Source organism: Diceros bicornis, chromosome 19 (assembly GCF_020826845.1).
Source record: "Diceros bicornis minor isolate mBicDic1 chromosome 19, mDicBic1.mat.cur, whole genome shotgun sequence".
NCBI classification, from domain to species: domain Eukaryota; kingdom Metazoa; phylum Chordata; class Mammalia; order Perissodactyla; family Rhinocerotidae; genus Diceros; species Diceros bicornis.
The window spans coordinates 46,479,915-46,501,167 of NC_080758.1; the positions used below are offsets into that span (position 1 = coordinate 46,479,915).

General features: G+C 44.2%; 1 protein-coding gene across 5 annotated transcripts in view; it reads left to right on the forward strand.

The window, feature by feature from the left end:
- The window catches only part of RIN2 (Ras and Rab interactor 2), a 214,399-nt gene extending 193,522 nt beyond the window's left edge, over positions 1-20,877 (forward strand). For all 5 annotated transcript variants that reach the window (XM_058563310.1, XM_058563312.1, XM_058563313.1 and 2 more), the window contains 4 exons: positions 9,208-9,513; positions 11,688-11,819; positions 16,042-16,205; positions 19,020-20,877. In XM_058563310.1, coding sequence (XP_058419293.1) covers positions 9,208-9,513; positions 11,688-11,819; positions 16,042-16,205; positions 19,020-19,343 — 926 coding nt within the window. In that variant the 3' untranslated portion in view covers positions 19,344-20,877. The remainder of the gene's footprint in view (positions 1-9,207; positions 9,514-11,687; positions 11,820-16,041; positions 16,206-19,019) is intronic.
- Positions 20,878-21,253: the final 376 nt, after the last annotated feature.

Sequence of the window (21,253 nt, forward strand, 5' to 3'; positions counted from 1 at the left end):
CAGTGCCTTGGTGCGCGCCCAGGATCTGAACCTGCAAACCCCGGGCTGCCGCAGTGGAGCGCACGCACTTAACCACTGTGCCACCGGGCCGGCCTCTGCTTCTTTAATATCTGTACAATAAAAGTAACTATTTTCTCTGAAGAGTATTTTAATTATTTGAAGAAAAAGTATCCTTAAACTCAATTCCCACGTATTTCAAAGAGAACATTAATTTACGTATACATGTGTTTTTTGTCTTTTTAGTGGAGAAATGATACTGAAATGTGGTTTAGACACCAGAGAGTATGGCACGAATAAGAAAGGGGGGTTGAAGTGATTCTCTGGGAGTTAAATAATTACAACTACTTTGCTTCATATCATTTTTTTAAAAATGAGTATTCAAGTCTGGCTCAAGCTTCAATATCCAGTGTGACATGTTATTAATTTTTAATTCACAATCTTCTTTAAGCCCTTGAGTTATTATCTGCTCTTTTTAAGATAAAGAGTCATTCTGAGAGATGTTGTCAGAGAGGCATAGTGGTGCCATGTTGAGGTTAAAACCTTGAATCTGACTTCTGATCTGGTTCATGTGACCATATCACCTCAAAGGAGTGAATGTCCTTGTACAGTTAACAAGGGGTAGAGAGAGGAGAAAAATCAACCTCTTGCAGCATATAAAAAGAATGCCTATATTATTTTTGAAAATTAGTTTAAATAGAAGACCGCAGCAAGAAGCACTTATTTTTCCCACAGAGCATTATTTGTTTTATAATTTTTACTTTAAAACATCAAAGTTGGGTTAATTATGTTCTATCAACTAAAAGATTCACAACGCTGGAGTTAAGACTCTGCCCAGGAGTCCCTGACTCCATGATACTTTAGACAAGGGCACCATTAGCTCAATAATTCAGAGAGCCCTTGCTAACAAGGTGGAGATTGGAGGATGGCATCACCAATAAGGCACATGAAGATGTCTGTGCCAGAGTGTTTTCTGACTATACTAGAATCTTCCATCTCAAGAGAGAGATAAGCTCCTCCCAGGCAGTAAACATCACCAGGTAAAAGAGGAATTCTTATCGGAATTGACAGCGTGAGCCGAGGAAGGAACACTTGATATGCTACGGTGATTGAAATGGAAGCATCAGAATCCTTAAGACTTGGACACGTTTTCCACTACTCTACTCCTGCCGAAAGGATGGTGCTGACTGGCTGTCTTGGTGAGGCGAGCACCACGTAGAGGAGCCCTCGCTGTCCAGGGGTCCCACCCATAGCCTTGCTGCATTCGCCCAGTCTCTCAACAGGGACCAAGTCGTGCAGGCACAGCCCCTGCCCTCTCACTTCAGACACAATGTCCACTTTGGAGCTTCTTGCTTATTCTTCAGGGCCGGGGCCTTCTGTAGAAGCCAGAAGTCACAGCCTGCCTCCTCTGTCCAGTCGAAGAGTATGTATTAAATGCATGCTGCATTTTTAATAGAACCAAGTGAAAGCCTCCCTAATCCCTCATCCATGTGTGGTTCTTGATGGTTTACAGAGCACTTTTATGCATGAAGTCCCTTTAAATCCCCTTAATACCTTAGGAGGCCCCGTTTATTATCCTCATTTTTATAGATGAGGAAACAAAAGCTTAGCGACTTCAAGCCAGAATGCAAGTAGGACTGAAACCAACTCGTGTGGCTAGTTTTTCCTGCACCTCCCATGGTGGCTACCACTGCCTTTCTGGTCCATTTTACGAGGAAGGAGAGTGACTGCAGAGGTGAATCAGACCGTACCAGAGGGTGCCTGCTGTCCCATGACAGTGTGGGTGCTGTTACCCTGGATCACCTGCCCCAGGTTGAGTTTGCCGGGTTTCTGCTCCGTAAAAGTAAATGTCCCCCCACCCCCCCTTTCTATCCTCTGTTCTTCGGAAGCTAGCCACTAAGCACTGCCCACACAACAGGTAGGGGTAGAATTAATCTCCATCTCCCCAAGCCCAGGGGATCTACATAAATTATTTGGAATTCTTCTGTAAGGAAGATTGATCTCCTCTCTGCCTTTGTCTTTACTGGCCTTTTGCAAGAAGGCACTGAAATCAGTCTGATGGATTCTGTACACAAAATATGACATGAATATAGCCTGCACTTTTGCATAATGCCCTTTCTTGAAGCCAAGCAAAATGAACAAAAATCTAAGTGAATCCCAATCCCCTTATCATCTTAATTTTGGCTACATCTCTGCTGCGTCCTTATTTATTATTTATGGGCTGAAGTGTGCATTGCTGACCACACTTACAGCAAACCCGGGTTACAGGACATCAGGGCAACAGAGGGCTCTGCAGGGATGGGGCTGACTGCGCCATACCTGGGCAATGGCTTCATCACCAGAGGCATGCTTCCTGTAACCTGCGGGAGTAAGGAGAAGAGACATGATGTTCACGTAGCTACCCAAAGGAAGGATTTCCAGCTCAATTCAGCAGTCACTTTTGGAGCACGTGCTGCATGTGGGCCTCAGGCTGGGCACTGCAGGGGGCTCACGTGACGACTCCCAGGTCTGGCGTTCAGAGGGCTTCTTGAGGAGAGAGGTCTAGTTTCCTCTCTGCCTTGGCAGAGGCAGCAAAGAACTCTGAGGACACAGGGAGTGGGGAGAGGGCAGGCACACAAGTCTTTCATGGGAATCCATGTCAGGAAAGGCGAGGAGCCCACCAGACACAGGGAACAGCATGTGGAAAGGCGCAGAGGGCCACAATACTGTTGGCTGCAGTGAGAACACAGGCTGCTTGTTCAGGAGGTGTGGTGGGAAGAAGGAATGGAGGGCAAGGCAGGGTACATCCCCAGGAGCTGTCTGAGTCTTTAAGGCAGTAGAGAGCATTTTAGAAAGATCACCCCAGGCAGGGGAAGAGTCAGGCTCTTTAACAGTCTCTCTAGCCCAGGTACCAACCAATCAAGTCAGACGCTGGCCATGAACACCTGCGGACCAGTGTGACAGGCTAGGATGCCAGGGGCCTGGAGTGGACAGACATTGAGCAGGGACAACAGCATGAGCCAGGCCCTCCCCAGTTAGTGGACCAAAAACTGTTTGTGATGAACCGCATCCACCCTTTGTCCCACAGGCTTTCTCATCTGAAACGAGCTGGGGGGTTCTCTCCCTCTCGATTCCAATTGCTCTGAAAGATACACAGCTGCCTAAGATGTTCAGTTTATCTATGGTTTTCAGCTGTTAGACGGAACAGACTGAGCCTGTGACAAAACCTTGGGAGTTTCGGGGCAGGAAAACCCAGAGGGCCAGACTTTCTGTCTTTGTACCTGTGGATAGGAGGGGGTGAGGAAGAGTAAGAAGACGTGAGAGAGAAAAATGTACAGGAAACCAGACGGCTTCTCAATTAATTTATCAAAGCACTTTAAGTTCTTATTTCAAACCAAGTAAACCACAGTTAACACAGAAAAAGCAAAAACCAAACAGGCCTGGATCATTAAACCTGGTGTCCCTTTTCAAAGGCATACGCTGGACGTTCAGAGGGAACCAATGATTTAAGCTTGCTTACTATGTGTCAGGTGCATACGAGGTGCTCATTGTGTGAGGTCTCTCCCAGTCCTCCCAACAATCCCATCAGGAAGCTGTGAGTGGTCCCATTCTACAGATGAGGAAGCTGAGGTCTGGAAAGTTCATCTTCTTCCCTCAAGGTCAAAAAGTAGAAAAACTGCTCATTTTCAGGTCCCATCTGACCTGAGGGCCACCGGGACACCAGGTGGTCTGCTTTTTATGAGTAGTTTCTACAGGGGATTAGTAACATGCTGTTGTGGCTGCCTGGGTGTCACATCTCAGCTCTGCTGAGGTGGGATGGCTAAATTTCTCAGCTGAAACGCAAAAGTGTGTGGTGGTTCAGAGCAAGCCACTGGGACCACTGGGTTTGAAGTCCCAGCTCTGCTGCTGATGAGCTCTGTGTGTGCTTGGTCATGTGTCTTAACATCTCTGTGCCTCAGTTTCTTCACTTGTAACATGTTGTACTGGACACTATTGTGCCTGCCTCACTGACCCTCACTTACGTGTTTGATTGCCAACTGCCAGCGCCTGCCACGTTTTGTCCGACACTTTCTTGTGCCACCAGAGCCCTTGTCCAGGGCAGATGGCAAGGCTGGAGGATTAATGCCCTCCCCACCCTCTGGGAGCAGCCCTCAAGCAGGAGCTGAAGGGAGCAGGTGTATAAATACCCAAGCTGCCTCCCCTCTGGTGGGGCACCTCTGAGGCATGTGCTATGTACTGTGTCTTGGACTTCCCAGCTGCCTGCAGTGATAACTGGCTTAATAAAGCACGCAGCGTTGGCTGCCTTCCCTCCCGTCTCACTTCTCCCGTCCCCTACCAGTGCTTCCTGGGCTCACCTCCCAAATGAACTACTCACACTCAAGTCCTTGTCTCAGGTCGGCCTCTGGGAGAACCCAAACTAAGACCAATAGGGATTATGTACTCATATCAGTCAAAGGTTGTTTAAATATGTGTCAAGTACGTAGTGGTGCTTGGAGCACACTGAGCACCCACTCAGCATCAGTTCTAATCCTTAATCCAGTCATATAGCCAAAGGAAACATGTTACATCCATTCATCTTGCCTTTCTTGTGCAGGGGGAGGCCCATTGTGCCATCTCCTGACGTGTTTGACGTAGAAACAACTAGGCTTGCATCTCGTTTCCGCCGTCCTGGGAAAATCATTTGACTTCTAATTCTAAGCTTCGCATCCATCTGCAAAATGAGGATGGCACTAGTTCCTGCTTCACAAGGCTGAAGTGAGGGTTAACATATAGTGAGGTCACACCTATAGCCCCCATAGAATAGGAAATGCACAAATAGGTGCCCAATAAATATTAGTGATTATAAACGTTTAAATTTATATTTTGAGTTCCCTACAAAAAAGGCCCACCTCTTGTCATCAAGCATTAGCTTCTATTCCTACTACTTTGCTTTTTTTTTTTTAATAATCAGAATGCTAGAACTTGAATAACCAAGAGGCCATATGAACTAACCTCATCTCTTATCTTTGTCAAGTGACTTCAGGTTGCAACCTGTACATTTTGAATATTATGTTGTTTAGACTCTGGGTACTGTTAGAATCCCCTGGAGAATATTGATTATTATTTTGTTTTGTTTTTGCAATCAATGAGGTTCAGACTGCTAGTTCTGTCTTGCCTTCCATGGGCAGTGATTCCAGTGGCAGTTCAGAAGGTCGAGGCAATGACAGTGAGAGAGGTGAAGTGACATGGCCAGAGTTGCTTAGAAAGGTAGAGCCGGGCCGGCTGCCAGGCCTCATGCTCCTAGTGTTCTTTCTAAGACACACGCCTTCTCTGGACTTCACCTGCGCCTCTCAGGCTCTCAGTTCCCTCTAGGCAGCAGTGGGTAAGCCGAAAGTGCTCAAACCAAGTCAAGGCATGATCCGGTCTTGTGATGGTTCCCTGTCTGATCTCTGACCTTCTCTGGAATCTGTGCTGTTGGTCAGAGTGAAGCAAGGGGACTAGGCTTCTGTCTTGCATTCCTAATAGGGGAGTGATCCCTTTATAGCACTAGAGACCAACACATTTAATGCTTCTTACAAATTACCACAACAGGTCGCATTAAAGCAAGGAGCATCCAAGCAACTGCTATGCTCTCTACCATTTCCCCCTTATGGATGAGCTTTAGGAATAATTGATAAAGTCTATATAAATATTTTGAGAAAATTTGTTTCCAGTTTTGGTCATTCAGCTAACATTTGGTTTCCAAAATTCAAAATGTTGTAGCTCAAACAATTCTCTAGTATTTTCTTGTTGTCTGTATATTTGTTTGTTTATGGATAAATACAGTTGACATAATCAGATTTCTTGGGTTCAGATCCTGGCTCCTCCTCTTACCAGCTGTGTGGCACTGATCTCTTTGGGTTTCAGTTTTCTCATCTGTAACATGAAGAAATAATAGTCCTCTGCACTTTGGGTTGTTTTTGAGGATATGAAGAGTCAGTGCACATGTCAAGTGCCTAGAAGAGTGTCATTGTTCTTAGAGTTTAAAAGGTTTTGTTTTCTTGGATCTAAAGCAACCAGAGATAGTGCAAAACAACAGCTAGAAGTAATTTATAAGAAATGTGACCAATCTGTTCTTTTTTTTTTGAGCTAGTCTACATTCTGAAAGGTTTTCTGTTCATTTTGCTTCCTCAAATCATTTTTCCCTCTTGATTCATGGGCAGAACCTGTTTTTCCTATTGGAGAGAACCAGCTGGGTACCAGGTCTCTGTTATTTGGACTTTGTTTTTCTATTCCTTATGTTTATTAAGGATTTGGGGTGGGGAGTGGGGTTAGGAGTAAAGTCCTGAAAAAGAATGCAAAGAGACCAGTCTTTCTTATTTGTAAATGATGGCCTTTAAAATGTACTAAAAAAAAATCTAGCGCTAGTAATTTTTTTCCTTCTGGGTTTTAAGAGAGTGGGCACTTGGCAGTGGGTCCTAGGTTTCAGCTCTCCTCACAGATTTCCACACCTCTGTTTATGCCTAAGGGTGGAGTTTACGGGGCAAAGGCCAGCATCCTTCCCTGGTGGCAAGGAGGAGGTACATGAGGGACCCGCACAGCTTGCTGGTAATGAGTTTTCTGCTGTCTTCCCCAGGAACAGCACAGAACCTTCTGGAAAAGATTTGTGTTAAGGCTCTGGCCCAGAAGTGACCAAGCTCACCCTGAAGCTCAAAGTTGCCCTTGGGGTTCAAGGTGAAAATCCCAGGCTGGTCTCCACTTTTCTGTTTGATTTGTACATGGTTATTGAGGTTTAACTTACATCCAAAAAGTACGCAAATAAGTGCTCAGTTCGATGAATTTTCACGTATGTGCACACATGTAGCCACCACCCAGATCCAGATATAAAGCGTCTCTCTGGAAGTGTCACCCCACAGCCCCATTTATTCCTAAGGGTAACTGCCATCCTGACTTCTGTCATCATAGATCCGTTGTGCTTGCTTTTGAACTTTATATAAATGAAATGCTAAAGGAGATACTCTTATGTCTGTCTTCTTCCACACCGCATTTTATCTCTGAGATTCGTCCAGTGCATCTGGAGCAGAAGTGTGCTCTTCTTCATGGAAAGAACCTTCCATTGTCTGAATTCCATTTTTTGAATTCCATTGTACAAATATATCCTTGTATCATTCCAATGGGATGGGCCTTTGGGTTGTTTCCAGGTTTTGGCTCATATGAATAATGCTACTATCAACATTCATGTACATTCCTAATATTAATGTTCGGCATGACTTTCACCCCCCTTGGTGACCTCATTCTAACAGGAGTGGTCGCTTATAATCATGAATGTAGGCTACAGAACCTTTGGATAGAGAGGAATAAACTGGTGAATGTTTATAAAGTGCCTTGAACTCTAGAATTAACAGATCATTTACTTTGAAAAGCAATATGATTCGTTGTTTAAAATAGTTGTGCAGCCTCAAGCAAGCCATTAGACATCTCCAAGCCTCAGTTTCCTCATCTGTAAAAGGGGCATAATATTAGTATTATGCACAAATAATAGAGTTATTGTAAGAATTAGATGAGATAATGAAATAAAATACTTAGAGCCTAGACCAACTGAGTGCTCAGTGTTAATTGCTATTAGTGACTTTTCATCGTAGTGACCATTTAGGATGAAGTCAAAGGTGCTATAAAGTCGCCCAGGTTTATTAACACAACATAACCAATGCAAAACAAGTAATTTGCTTTAATGCCAGATGTCAAGTGAAAATGTGGTTCTGCTTTTCTTCTTACTTTATGACCTCTTTTGCTTCAACCTTGATTTCTATAGTTGTATAAAGCTCTATATTTAAACAAAGAGATCTCCTGGATAGGATATGGAAATGGAAGAACAGAGAAAAACTTAGGCTGGGGAAGCTAGTCATTGTGCGGTCGGCATTAACTTTTGGCATCAGTTTTAGCTTTGGGTTATGAGAAAATTGTTTGATGTTTGTGCATCTGCCTTAGATTTCTCTTTGTCCCTGACTTTCTAATAATAGGTGATAATTTGGATTCAATGTGATCTGATCCAATGTCAGGAATTCCAAAGGCCAGAGAGATAACTCAACTATTTCCAATGCTATAAGTAAGCGGATCCATGGGCTTCAAAATGGAATCACATTAAGGTGTCATATTATGTGTGGTTGCTACTTAGGTAGCTTTGATGGGAATGTGCAACATTTGAGATTGAAAAGCTGATGTTGAAAAAGCAGAGAGCTTATTATTGTATAAATCATCTTCAGTCCGGATCTCTAGATTTGTGGTCCTGATTGTTTTACCGTCAGCCAAGAAAGCTACTTCATTGGGCAACCATTCAAAGAAAGAGGGGAAAATAATGCCTCCCACACCTAAAGGTGTTTCCTAACTCTGAACAGAAACACATTTCAAAAATTTTTGCTTTGAAATCATTTCAGACACACAGAAAAGTTGCGAAAATTGTACAAAGAAATCATGTCTACCCTTCACCTAGATTCACCGACCGTTAGCACTTGGGGAATTTGTTTCATGCTCCTCCTTTCTCTTTGTTTACACACACACACACACACACACACACCCTCCTCTGTCTGAACCATTTGAGAGTCAGTTGCAGATGTTGTGTCCCTTAACCCCTAAATACTCAGTGTGTATTTCCTAAAAGCAGGGACATTCTGTAACGAAACCAGAGTAAAATTAACACTGAGTCAGTGTTAACACTAAAACCTGATCTGCAGGCTTTATTCAAATCTCATCTAATGTCTCACAAATGTCCTTTATAGCAAATGAAATAAAGAATTTTTTTGGTCAGAAATCTAATCTAAGATAGCAGGTGTGTTTAGTTGAATTTATTTCCTCAGAAAATATTTTAAGGGATCTTGAACCCTTGCTGTTAGAAAATGCTTCTTTTAAAATAACGTATTTGCTTACCTGTCAACTGGATGATCAGTGGAAGGACTAGGTCAAGAGAATGTCTTCTAGAATTCACCTGTGCTTATGAGGGAGGGGGCATAAAAGTAGCTAAAACAAATATATTTCATTGTATTGATTGTATGCAAGAGAAACTATAAGACTTTATTAGGAAAGGTTCACTCTTCCTGGCTTTACAAAAAAACATCTTGGAGTGTGAGTGGTGGTGTTGGGTGGTGGGGTGTGAAGTTATAACTTGTCTGCCCTGTAACCAATGCCCAGAGTTGCGAATGTCCGTTCCCAGAAAGCAGACGTTGCGTTTCCTCTTTCTTCAGACAATGGTCACAGTAGCTGCCCTTTCTTTGGCAGATGTGGTGTTGGAAAAAGCCATGCATAAGTGCATCTTGAAGCCCCTGAAGGGGCACGTGGAGGCCATGCTGAAGGACTTCCACATGGCCGACGGCTCGTGGAAACAACTCAAGGAGAACCTGCAGCTCGTCCGGCAGAGGAATCCACAGGAGCTGGGGGTCTTCGCCCCGACCCCTGATTTTGTGGATGTGGAGAAAATCAAAGTCAAATTCATGACAATGCAGAAGATGTATTCCCCGGAAAAGAAAGTCATGCTGCTGCTGAGGGTCTGCAAACTTATTTACACTGTCATGGAGAACAACTCAGGTGAGGCTGCCCGTCCAGGCTCTTTGCCACTTCCCACCAGGGCGAGTGACTGGGCCAGTGACCAGGCCAGTGACATGTCAGTCTTTCTGATTCCCAATTTCTCTTCCTTTCAGTCTCTTGATTTCACTAAGCGGCTCAGAATAACAAGTGTTACTCTAGTGTCTGGCAAGTTAGTCACATGCAACACATTAATAGCACCAAAAAGAGTAAGTGGATCAGAGCTACAAGATTTTTGTACAATGCCAATTTATTAAAGATTTAGTTCAGGATAGTGGATATGGATTCAGTCTCTGGAGTCTGAGTTCAAATCCTAACTCTGCAAATGAGTCAATTAACTGTGGGACTTTGGCCACCTAACTCAACCTTCTAAGCTGCAGTTTCTGCATACCTGTTGTTGGCTATGACCCTGTCCTTCATAAGGTGGACAATGCAGGCATAGCCCCAGGTGCAATGGAGATATTAGCGATTATCGTTACTACATTTTGGCCAGTGAGGTTTGTGTCAATGATCTACAGCATGTTTCAGAAACTCAGAGCATTAAATAAACAATGCAGTTTCATTACAGCCATTTCATTGGCTCTCCCTTCTTTGCTACAAGCTGAAGCAATGTAATTGGAATTCACAAGAGTTACAAAGTTGGAAGTAAGCCCTCAGATTTCCCCTGTGCTGCTGCTTATAGGTGCAGGAGCAACCATGAGTCATGGAGAGTGACTGAGCCCTGCATTGTTCCAGGTCTTCAGTGAGCCTGTTGTAATTCCGTGGATGATTACCAGATTTTCCTCTGAGTGAAACTGCTTCATGGAGAAGCAACAGAGAGAAAACACAGGCTGTATTAACCACTGCTTGAGTAGATAGGAATGTGTGTGCACTGCAAATTGTTGAGCAAAACATTAGCATGTGAGCTCTTGGGCTAGTGATGATAACATATGAACATCACCTCTGAAATTTGCAAGCATATTTCACATACAGGAAATATAATTTTTATAGTTCATGAAATAATTTATAAAAGATTCCAAAAAATATCTGCACAGGATTATGTTCTTCTGAAGCACAGTTTCTCAACCTCAGTGCTAATGACATTTAAATGAGATAGTTCTTTGTTATGGGGACCATGCTGCTTCCTGTAGGAAGTTTATCTGCATCCCATATGCCATTTGCACCCCCATCCTCCAGTCGCGACAATGAAAAATGTCACCAGGCAGTGCCAAGTTCCCCTGGGGGCAAAATCACCCCAGTTGAGAATCACCATTGTAATGAAAAGTAGCAGTAAGGACTAAAATGTTTTTGCCATATGTTAATCATAGGTGCCTATTCAACATATACTGAATTAGCACATTTAAATAAATTAACTGTGCGCTCATGTTGAATACAAGGCACACTTTATTTCTGATTTGAGTTTGGTCCTGTCATTGTGTTTATGATTTTTGTTTGTTTGTTTTGTTTTGTTTGTTTGTTTATTTTGGTGAGGAAGATCAGCCCTGAGCTAACATCCATGCTAATCCTCCTCTTTTTGCTGAGGAAGACCGGCTCTGAGCTAACATCTATTGCCAATCCTCCTCCTTTTTTTCCCCCAAAGCCCGGGTAGATAGTTGTTGTCATAGTTGCACATCCTTCTAGTTGCTGTATGTGGGACACGGCCTCCAGCATGGCCGGAGAAGCAGTGTGACGGTGCACGCCCGGGATCCGAACCCCAGCCGCCAATAGCGTAGCATGCGCACTTAACCGCTAAGCCACAACAACCGCTAAGCCACGGGGCCGGCCTATGTTTATGATTAATTTGCACAGAAAGCAATAGCAACAAGACACAAAGGATTAACATAATCAGTAGATACTTTGTAAATTTTTATAATATTACTTGCTGGAAGTTAAACTATTAAAAAGTACTCTGTTCTACTGTATAACTTGATGCAAATCCTGAAAATAGGGAGAAAATCTTTCCTGTGTTCAATGACTCACAGACATTCATTCTGAATTTGTGAGTTGGGGCTGGGCTCGGACATGAGCAGCGGGGAGAGCCCTGGGCTCCATGGGACTCCAGAAACCCCCACCTCTGTTCACGAATAGACGTTCCCCCGGGGTGACTCCTCACTGCCCAATAAAAGCAGCAAGTAGGATATGAAAGAAAGGAATGTTGGTAGAAATACTTCCTTCTTCCCCTTTCCTCCTGACCCCAGGGAGGCTGTACGGAGCTGACGACTTTTTGCCGGTCCTGACATACGTCATCGCGCAGTGTGACATGCTGGAGCTGGACGCGGAAATCGAGTACATGATGGAGCTCCTGGACCCGTCGCTGCTGCACGGGGAAGGTAACCTCCTTCTGAAAAAGTGGGAGGAACTGGGTGCTTTCTTTTAGTTTTGTTTTCATTTTTTTTATTGAGGTGAAATTCACATAACATAAAATTAACCGCCTTACAGTGAACAATTCACTGTAAGTACATTTAAGTGTAGTGTTTAGTACATTCACAATTTTGTGCAATCCACCTCTATCTAGCTCTAAGATATTTTCATCACCCCAAAATAAAACCCTATACCCACTAAGCAGTTACATGGCTACTGTTTCGACATCTTAGGGTTAAGTGTAGTTTTAATTTCTTTTTTAATTTAAAAGAATATGCTGACTTTTTTCTGATTACAAAAGTAATACATATTCATCATAGAAAATTTGGAAAAGTCAGACACAAAAAATGTAACCCTGCCCTAATTATACTTCACTGAGATTGGTTTTCTGCAATAAAAAATATCATTCAAAAGAATAAATGCCATTTTTAAAAAGAAGTGGTTTCTTTGATTCCAAGAGGAAGCTATAAACTTTTGTTAGAGAATATTTCCACTGCCAGAAGAACATTTTGCTGTTTTATCAGTGAAACGGATGAAGGCCTGTCTTTTGTTTCAACATTTTTTTAAAATCTTGTTTTCAAGATGAAAACAGCATTAATTTTCTTTTCTATTTAAAAAATAGTATCTGCTCATTGTTAAAATAAAAATACAGTGGAGTAAAATCTGGGCGGTTTGCTTTCCATTTACCTTCTCAGTTCAGTTTCGTTCTTGCGTCTGCCTGACCCCGACATGTCTTAGCAGGAATTGCTTCTCCTTACACATCAGTTGGCTATTTTATCATGGAGATAGTTTGGGTGTTTGTCACTGTGGTGCACAGCCCTGAAAAGCAGAATAACTGGGACCCTTATGTGAGCTCGTCTTTTTCCAGGAGAACACATCAGGGCCTGTCCTTGTGTATCCTGTTAATCCGTTTTCATGTGTCCCTGTCACAGCCCAGATAGACCCCAATGAGTGGTGAATTGTTGCAGAGAATTTCTTTCTTTTCTCGGGGGGAGATACAGTTTAGGCCTGAATAAAAATGTCCTTGCTGATAGGATTCCCCAGGAAATGCATCCACTAGGATTTTCCCTGGAGGGAACGTGTCCTTTGTCGCCTAAAGCCAAGCTAAGTGCTTGGCTTTCTTTTCAGAGGGTCTGCTCTCCTGGGAGCCCGGAGGACACCCTTCCTGCCCCTCCAGGGATAGTGCTGACTCAGGGTTAGTGATGCCTGGCTGTTCATGCTGTCCTCCACCCCAGACAGATATGAATGAGCCTCTTATCTCCCCTCATTAATATTCACAACCCTGGAACCAGAGGCTCCATGATGAGCCACCAAGACCCTGCCTAAGCTTTCCTTGCCTGCTCTGCCCTGGGATTTAACAGGAGGGGAAGAGCATGTGGTTTTGTCCAGGCACCAAGAGAAGCACACAGTAGTCTCTATGCCATGCTTTCCTTTCTTCTACCGCATTATTATTAGAATTTTACATGCATCTAGGTTTTTTTGTTTTTGTTTTTGTTTTGAGCTTCAATCATGTTTAATTCTAGTAATAAGTATGTTAGACTCTTGGGGCTTTGGGAAAAGGGCATGCCAGTTTCACTCAGAAAATTACCATTCTGCTACTGACAGTGTGTACTGAGGACAAACATATGCTTACATCCTGTGGCCAGAGGATCGAGACAGCCACTTCCTACCACCTCTCCAGTGTTTCCCCAGAGCAAGGCACTGCCCTGGGTACTGTGTTGATGACAGATGGGCATGTGGCTTTGCTCACCTCTGGGAATCAAACGTGAGAGAAAGACAAGGACCCAGCTAGTGACTCTATAGAGCAGCCGGTGAGCTTGTGCTTAAACTAGAATCTGCCTCCACTTAACTGTGTCTTGAGCTTCTTGGCCTCCTTCCTTGGGAGAGCAGGGCGGCCCGGCCGGGTTGGCTGTGGTTACAGGCCAGGCCTGCACATCAGCGAACTGAAGCTACGCAGACGGCAGGAAGAGGCTGCTGAGCAGAGAGATGTATTACCCACCCAGCCCTAGTGGTTGCCCAAAGCCCTCTGGTTTGCGGGGCAGCAGCCCACATGTCTTTTCTGCTGTTTAAGCAGGTAGTTTCATTTATGGAAAAGGCATCACAAAATCCTTTTTAAGTGCACAGCTCTTGTGGTAGGGTTATAGTTTTGCTGAAATTTAAACCTTCCTCTAATTGCATCCATATGTTTCAAAGTGTGGTCAATTTTGTGCTTGCAGCATTTTGAATTTCCTCCTTAGTGGCCTGAACAGATCAGAGCTATGGAGTCTAAAACTTGACATCCAAAGGAAACACTTTCCCTCCCAAGCTCGATTGTAACTGTCCCTCCAAGTCCCAGCTCCGAGACTGACACCTCCACACAGCCTTTCTTTTTTTTTTTTTTTAAAGATTTTATTTATTTATTTATTCCCCCGAAAGCCCCAGTAGATAGTTGTATGTCATAGCTGCACATCCTTCTAGTTGCTGTATGTGGGACGCGGCCTCAGCATGGCCGGAGAAGCGGTGCGTTGGTGCGCGCCCAGGATCCGAACCTGGGCCGCCAGCAGCGGAGCGCATGCACTTAACCGCTAAGCCACGGGGCTGGCCCCACACAGCCTTTCTTGAATACTTAAATCCGTACCAATTTCTCCTGAAATCCTCTGTGTAGCATTTAAATTCTGTACTACTGAGTTTCACACTCAATCACAAGCTGATTTGTTCATGGGGCAAACATTTAGTAAAAATCAGCTACTCAGAATTCTGTACTAGCATGTAGGGCATGGGGAACTTACACCTAGGTGGTGGGGCCATTAAACTATTTAAATAACTAAAAAAAAAGCCTGACGTGATGTGTGCATGGAAAGTGTATTGCTCAGGGTGGGCTAGATGATGCTGCAGTAAAAAATAACCCCCCAATTTCCATCAGTGACCTGAAAACCACAAAGGTGTATTTCTTTCTCAAGTCACATGTCCGCTGTGATTCGCAGTGGGCTCTGCTCATCTCTCAGATGGTGGACCAGTTGCCATCTTGAATTTTGTCACTTGTTGACCAGAGAGAGTTCTTTAGGGTTTTGCATTAGCAGCTAAATACTTCAGCCATGAAAGTGATTCTGTCACACAAAGCTCATTTAACCACAACTAACTTCTAACCCTGCGTGCATAAACCACCAGTGTCCTTTTTCTTTTATAAATTTATAAACTTCCCATAGAGCAGGGACTCAGATTCTATTTCTTACAAACCCACCCCCTGCTGTGTACCTGGCTTGGGCTTATGGTGGAGATTCAATAGGTATTTTGACAAAGAATGTGTCTCAATTTAAAATGTGCTGTGCCCAACTAGGCAATTTTTAATAAACATTCGGGGCGCCCCCTAGTGGTTCTCAAACATGGAGCTTACAAGTTCCACCAAAGGCACCTAAGTATAGTTTAGGACATAACTTACGAATACATTTATACGCATCTCACAGTGTTGTAAGTCTTTTAACACTCCTCCAAACATAAGAAATCATTCCCAAATGCACCATCAAAGGGACATCACTTGCTTTTCCTTGTAGACTATTTTTTCCTAAATGTGTTAATATTAGTCCCCAAGTAAGGGGAAGAGAAGCAATCAGGAAGGAGATGTTATTTTGAAGAACCCATATTATCGTGAACACGCTTGTAATTTGTGCATTTCTTTCAAAGTGTATAGTTTACTTAAAATTTAGAAAATATTGATTCCTGAAAGAAAAGCCCAAAAGCAAGTATTGCCAGGAGATATGTGGACTCCCTGTTGCTAAAGTAAATGATTCTGGCCTCAGAGCTATCAGCCTCGCTCCCCTCACATGCCTCCCCACCTCCGTCAGGCCTCAATGCCCTGACCTTTTCTGGCAAAGCATTTTCACAACTGTACTTAAATAATTTAGAGATTTTGTATGTCTCACCCATTAGAATGGAAATTCCATCAGTGAAAACAGGGCGTCATCAGCCTGGCCTGTCAGTGCCCCTGGGCCCTGGCACAGGCCTGGGTCACCCAGTTCGTCCCTGGGGATGATGCATGAATGGATGGGTCAAGGCTGAAGGGTGTGCTCTTGCACACATGCCTCTGTGGTCCCACATGGAAATGCATGTGGGAGAAATGGAGAAAATACAAAGCACGGCCTCTAACTCTGTTGTCCCCTAGCTGTTATCAAGAGTATAAATCCCTGCAGAACTCACTCTTTCTGCCCTTTCCAGGAGGCTATTACTTGACAAGCGCCTACGGAGCACTTTCTCTGATAAAGAATTTCCAAGAAGAGCAAGCAGCGAGACTGCTGAGCTCGGAGGCCAGAGACACCCTGAGGCAGTGGCACAAACGGAGAACCACCAACCGGACCATTCCCTCAGTGGATGACTTTCAGGTATGCACCCATGGTGGCTGTCGGGGGGTGGGGGGGCATGCTGCTTCCTTTGTTCTCCAGAAAGCAGAGCTGGCTCACAGCAAACATAGTCCAGGGGGCCTGAGTCCCCTCTGTCAGATCATCCGGCGGAAAAGGGATATTTTCAACCACCCTCTGACCTAGTTGTTTCACTTCCCTGTTTTCCTCGCATTAAAAAAATATATGTGGGTTTGGCCCAAGTTTTGCTGCCCTTAAGAAACCAAGTCAAATTAAGGCGGGATTTCTCCCAGAATGATCAGCTTGGATGCTTAGCACCTGAGCAGACAGGAAGGAAGTCAAAAAGAAGGAAGCTCTGGGCACAGGCAGCGGATATTTTGCTTCATCAGGAGATGAGCCAACTAGAGACAGCAGTGTCGGGCACCACAGTTGACCTGGTCTCCGAGAAGAAGGAGAGGTGCAGGACTTCTTTCCTCATCTCCTTCCTTTTCCTCTCCCCACCCCCCAAAACAGAAGACCCCAGCATCTCATCGGCAGCCAGTCAGGGCTAGAGTTTAAGAGTGAGCATCTGAGCCAAGTCCTGCCTGGATCCGCTTCCAGAGTTTTCCACGCCCATGAGCTGGTGCCCAGGCAGGTGGGGATCCCACAGTGCCTGTTTCTTAGAGAGGAGAGCCAGACTAAGGCTGTAGAAATCTTTACGCAACACAGCAACTCTTGGTCTGCTCATACTCTATGAAATTTTGAGTAAGTCTGCAAATGTCTTCGAATAATATTTTGAAAGTTTCAAATCGAGTTATAAAACCTGGCTGTGTTTTGTTTCTGCGTGCCACATGGTGAATTTCCAAGCCGACAGTTTTGTCTCCATGTCCAAATTCACCTTCCTTGCCCTTTTTGCCTTCTCAATGCTCTGAAAATACTCAAAAGGTACGTTTGGTTCAAAGTCAGCCTTTTGTGGAAAGGCAGGATCAGCAAGTTGTCTTCCAAGATAGCAGTATTCTCAGAAGTTCCTTCCCAGGCGCATAAATCTAAAAAGCAAGAACACATACTGTGTGCCCCGCCTTGGGTAGTTTTGTTAAGTGGTTTAGCATATGTGGGCCCTTGGGATCCTGCTGTATTGCCTGTCCGACTAGTGGATTCCTAAGGTCATCCGGCCTCTGAGGAGAAGAACGGAGGAAATGAGAGAAGCTTATTCTTCCATCTCCCCTCCTGCCACCAGCCCCTTCCTCCTTTCCCCTCTCTCCATCTGGAGCTTCTAACCTAGGGACCCTCCAGATGCCACAGAGCCCCTGCCTTCTGCACACCCCTTCCTGCTGGCCTCACACACCTTCTTAGACTGTAACCTAAGAGGGGAATTGTCAGCAGTCAGCTTGATTGTAAAATCAAAATCTCAGAAGCAAAGCTCCACTTGGAACTCCTGAGTCAGGGGTCACAGACACACACACGCACACGCACACACACGTCTCCTCACATTGGAGAGGCAGCACACCACGGTGGTGAAGATGCTGGAACTCTGGCTCTGCCACTCACTAGCTGTGTGGCCTTCGGCAAGTTACTTAGGCTCTCTGTGGCTGAGTTTCTTCACTGGTCAAATGGGGATAGTGTAGACTTCCTTCACAAAGTTATCTTCATGAGTCAAGGAGTAAATACATACAAGTGTGTGGGCCACGTGTTGGGGGCGGTGTGACGGGAGGGGAGGGGGTTGGTAAAACGGAGCACGTGTGTACCCTGAGGTGTTTGAATTCAAGAGTATCAGAGTTATCTTATGTGTGAAAAGCGCACTGTCCTTCCATCATCCCAGTAAACCCTCTTGGTCCCCGTGTGGAACCCTGGGCAGAGAGCACCACTTCCCTTCACTCCTGAATAGGGTTGCCAGGTTTAGAAAAGGAAAATGTATTTGTTTTCTGTCTGAAAATCAAATTTAACTGGGCATCCTCTGTTTTATCTGGTGACCCCACTCCTGAGGAAGTGGAAACTGAAGAAATTATACAGGGTCACAGAGTCCCAGAGAGCCTGGTATAAGTGTAGGATTCTTGACTCCTCATTTGGGCGTTGTGTGTGTGAGGTGGCAGGTTTATCCTATTTTGTGATGGCACCCGCCTGGTGCTGCTCACAGTGCCAGGCCTGCAGACATCTCCTTCTGTGTCCCTCACCACCACTTCACTCTTAATCAGCTCCATCTCCAAAGCCTTTTGGCCAAATCAACATTCTCCTCTTGCCGACTTTTCCACATTGGACTCAGAGCCACTTGGAACCTTGTATTAGGTTGAACCACATGAAATTGCCATTTGGGGAGGTGAAAAATGGTCAAATATTGGCAGACTCGTGTGGTCCAACCTAACATTATTGCCCTTACTTAGGTTTCGTAAAAAGTAGTCTGAAGTGAGTACAGTATGTGCTCTTATGTCTGCATATTTTAAATGTCTCGTCCTGCTGACTCCTGGTTCAGGCTTTCCTGCTGTTTGGTTTATTTTTCAGGCTGGGAATAAACCCAGTATCGGGTCTGGTTCACACCCTTAACCAGGGATTTCCTAGCCAGGCTTTATGAGGGACGCTGAAAGATCAGAACAGGGCTGAACGGACTTCCTGCGTCTTATATTTGCAATGAATTAAAATACAGCAACTCAGTCCATATAGTTGTTCTCCGCACTGTCCAAATTCAGATCAGCCTCTTTCCTTGCACCTCGAGGCCTCATGTCCCGACACTGGACGTCCTGATGAGCCAGAGCCTGGAGTGGCTCACACATCAGACCTCTCCCTTGCATCTCATGGCGCTCCCTTATTGCTCTGTCTCGTTTCCTCTTCTGACTTTGTCCCTCATATCTCTCTTTCCACCTGCAGAATTACCTCCGAGTTGCATTCCAGGAGGTCAACAGTGGCTGCACGGGAAAGACCCTCCTTGTGAGACCTTACGTCACCACCGAGGATGTGTGTCAGCTCTGTGCCGAGAAGTTTAAAGTGGGGGACCCTGAGAAGTACAGCCTCTTCCTCTTCGTTGACGAAACATGGCAGCAGCTGGCAGAGGACACTTACCCTCAAAAAATCAAGGCTGAGCTGCACAGCCGGCCACAACCCCACATCTTCCACTTTGTCTACAAGCGTATTAAGAATGATCCTTACGGCGTCATTTTCCAGAATGGGGAAGAAGATCTCACCACCTCATAGAACACAGGACTTCTCAGTGGTGCATCCAAAGGGGGTCAGGAACCTTGCCTTTGGCTTCCATATGCTTGTGCTTGAAAAGCAGTCACCTCCTTGGGGACATCCCAGTTCAGTGACTAAGCCATCCACAGGCCAACTTGGCCATGGGCATCCTTAGCCACATTGCCCAAGCAAGGTAGCTGAGGTTCGTGAAGCAGTGGGATCCTCCCTCAGAGACGGAGAATTGCATTTGATGGGGCAAGTGTCCTGAAACAGTTTGCTGCCTACCCCTGGCCGGGTGCTAGGTTGGCTCACATATATGTATATGTGCTGAATAAACATTTAAGGTACCAGCTCTCCTCTTGAATTCAACAACAGGTGGTTGACAAGACTGTCCGATGCAGTGCGTCAGGTATTCTCAGTTCTGTGGGTGGCTCCATCCTTTCCTTCCTCTCTTTTTTTCTTTTCCTTTCCTTTTTTTTCGTTTTTTTTACAAAGAGCCTTTGTGTTTTTATATATTTCATAGAAATTTTTACAGCAGTTGCAGGTAAACTGTCAGGATTGGTTTTTAAAATATTTTTGTAACTTTAAGATATTCTATAATTATGCATGTGATTTTTAACATTTAATATTCAAAAAGAAATCTCTTGCTGGATTTGAGAGTATTGCATTTTTAAAAGTCTCTCTTCTGTAACTGGATGTTTTAGCAACTTTGTGGGGAGAGACTGCTGGATTTCTTAAAGCAATGTATTACTGACACTGGCCACAGAATGCCTTTGGAAATCTGAAGTACTGTTTCCTTGTTCGCCCCCAGTGGTATTGTGCTGTTTGGTGTTGTAACCAGGTGATGCTGAGGATCAGGAAAGAAATGAATGTAGAGAGAGGTCGAGAGAGAAATACAGACTCTAACAAAGGACTGAGGAGTGTAGTCTGCTGGTTCAGGCTCCTTGAAGGAAGTGGGAAAAGGAGATAGAAGGAACCACCTATGCTGAAAATACTGTAAATATGCAGTGAGATTTGGCAAAAATCTATCCCACGTTATTTGCTTTTGGAAACAATTTTGAAAACCCCATGTGGAAAAAAAAATAAGGATAACACTTTTTTTCCCTTTTCCCCATAAATCAAAACTAACAGCATCAAATTATTTTGGGCAGAAACCAAGTAATGTGTAATGTGACTTTCATTGAGTTAATTAGATGCTGTTTGGAAAAGAGTTTGCAAATGCACCAAAAAGCCTGTCTGTATTATGAGAATGTATGGTGAAGTTAAATTTATGTTTTATGAAACCTGTTTGGGGATGCACAAAGTGTGAGGGTCTTGTATTGACGTAACACAGGTAGTTACAAAAACATGTTATTGTACTGTGTAAAGATGCATAGTCATCTAATTTGGTTGGCTTTGTACCTTGTACCTTTTTTAGCTTTTGCTGTACATCTAGAACCCTCAGCACATACTGTGTTGTACTTCCTTTTGTAAATGATTTTTTAAATGGAATTTTGCACATAATACATTGTAATACTGTACGATAATCATGTGTGAAAATAATTTTTGAAATAGTCTTCAGTTGTCTTTTTTTCCTCTAGAAGCAGAATAGAATTATGCCTCACACAATGTCATGTAAGTCCGAAATCTAAGCCAGTGTTGGTGGTTACGTAATCTGTAGAGAGAAAACAGAAGAGCTGACATTTTTCAGCAGGTCATGTACTGATATGGGGCAAAAGTCAAGGAGCAGAAGGAAAAGATAGTGTTCTAACCTGAAAGGATCTCCAGTGTTATTTAGGATAGTACTTGGCTTAGCTGGCCCTAGAGAAAATCACAGTTTAATTGGAAGACAGAGTTAGCCAGAGCCCTGCAGACAGCCCCACCCAATCTTATGCAACCTCTGAAGTGCCCTGGCTGAGAGTTCAGTGCTGTTTCAAAATCAGCAGGGCAGA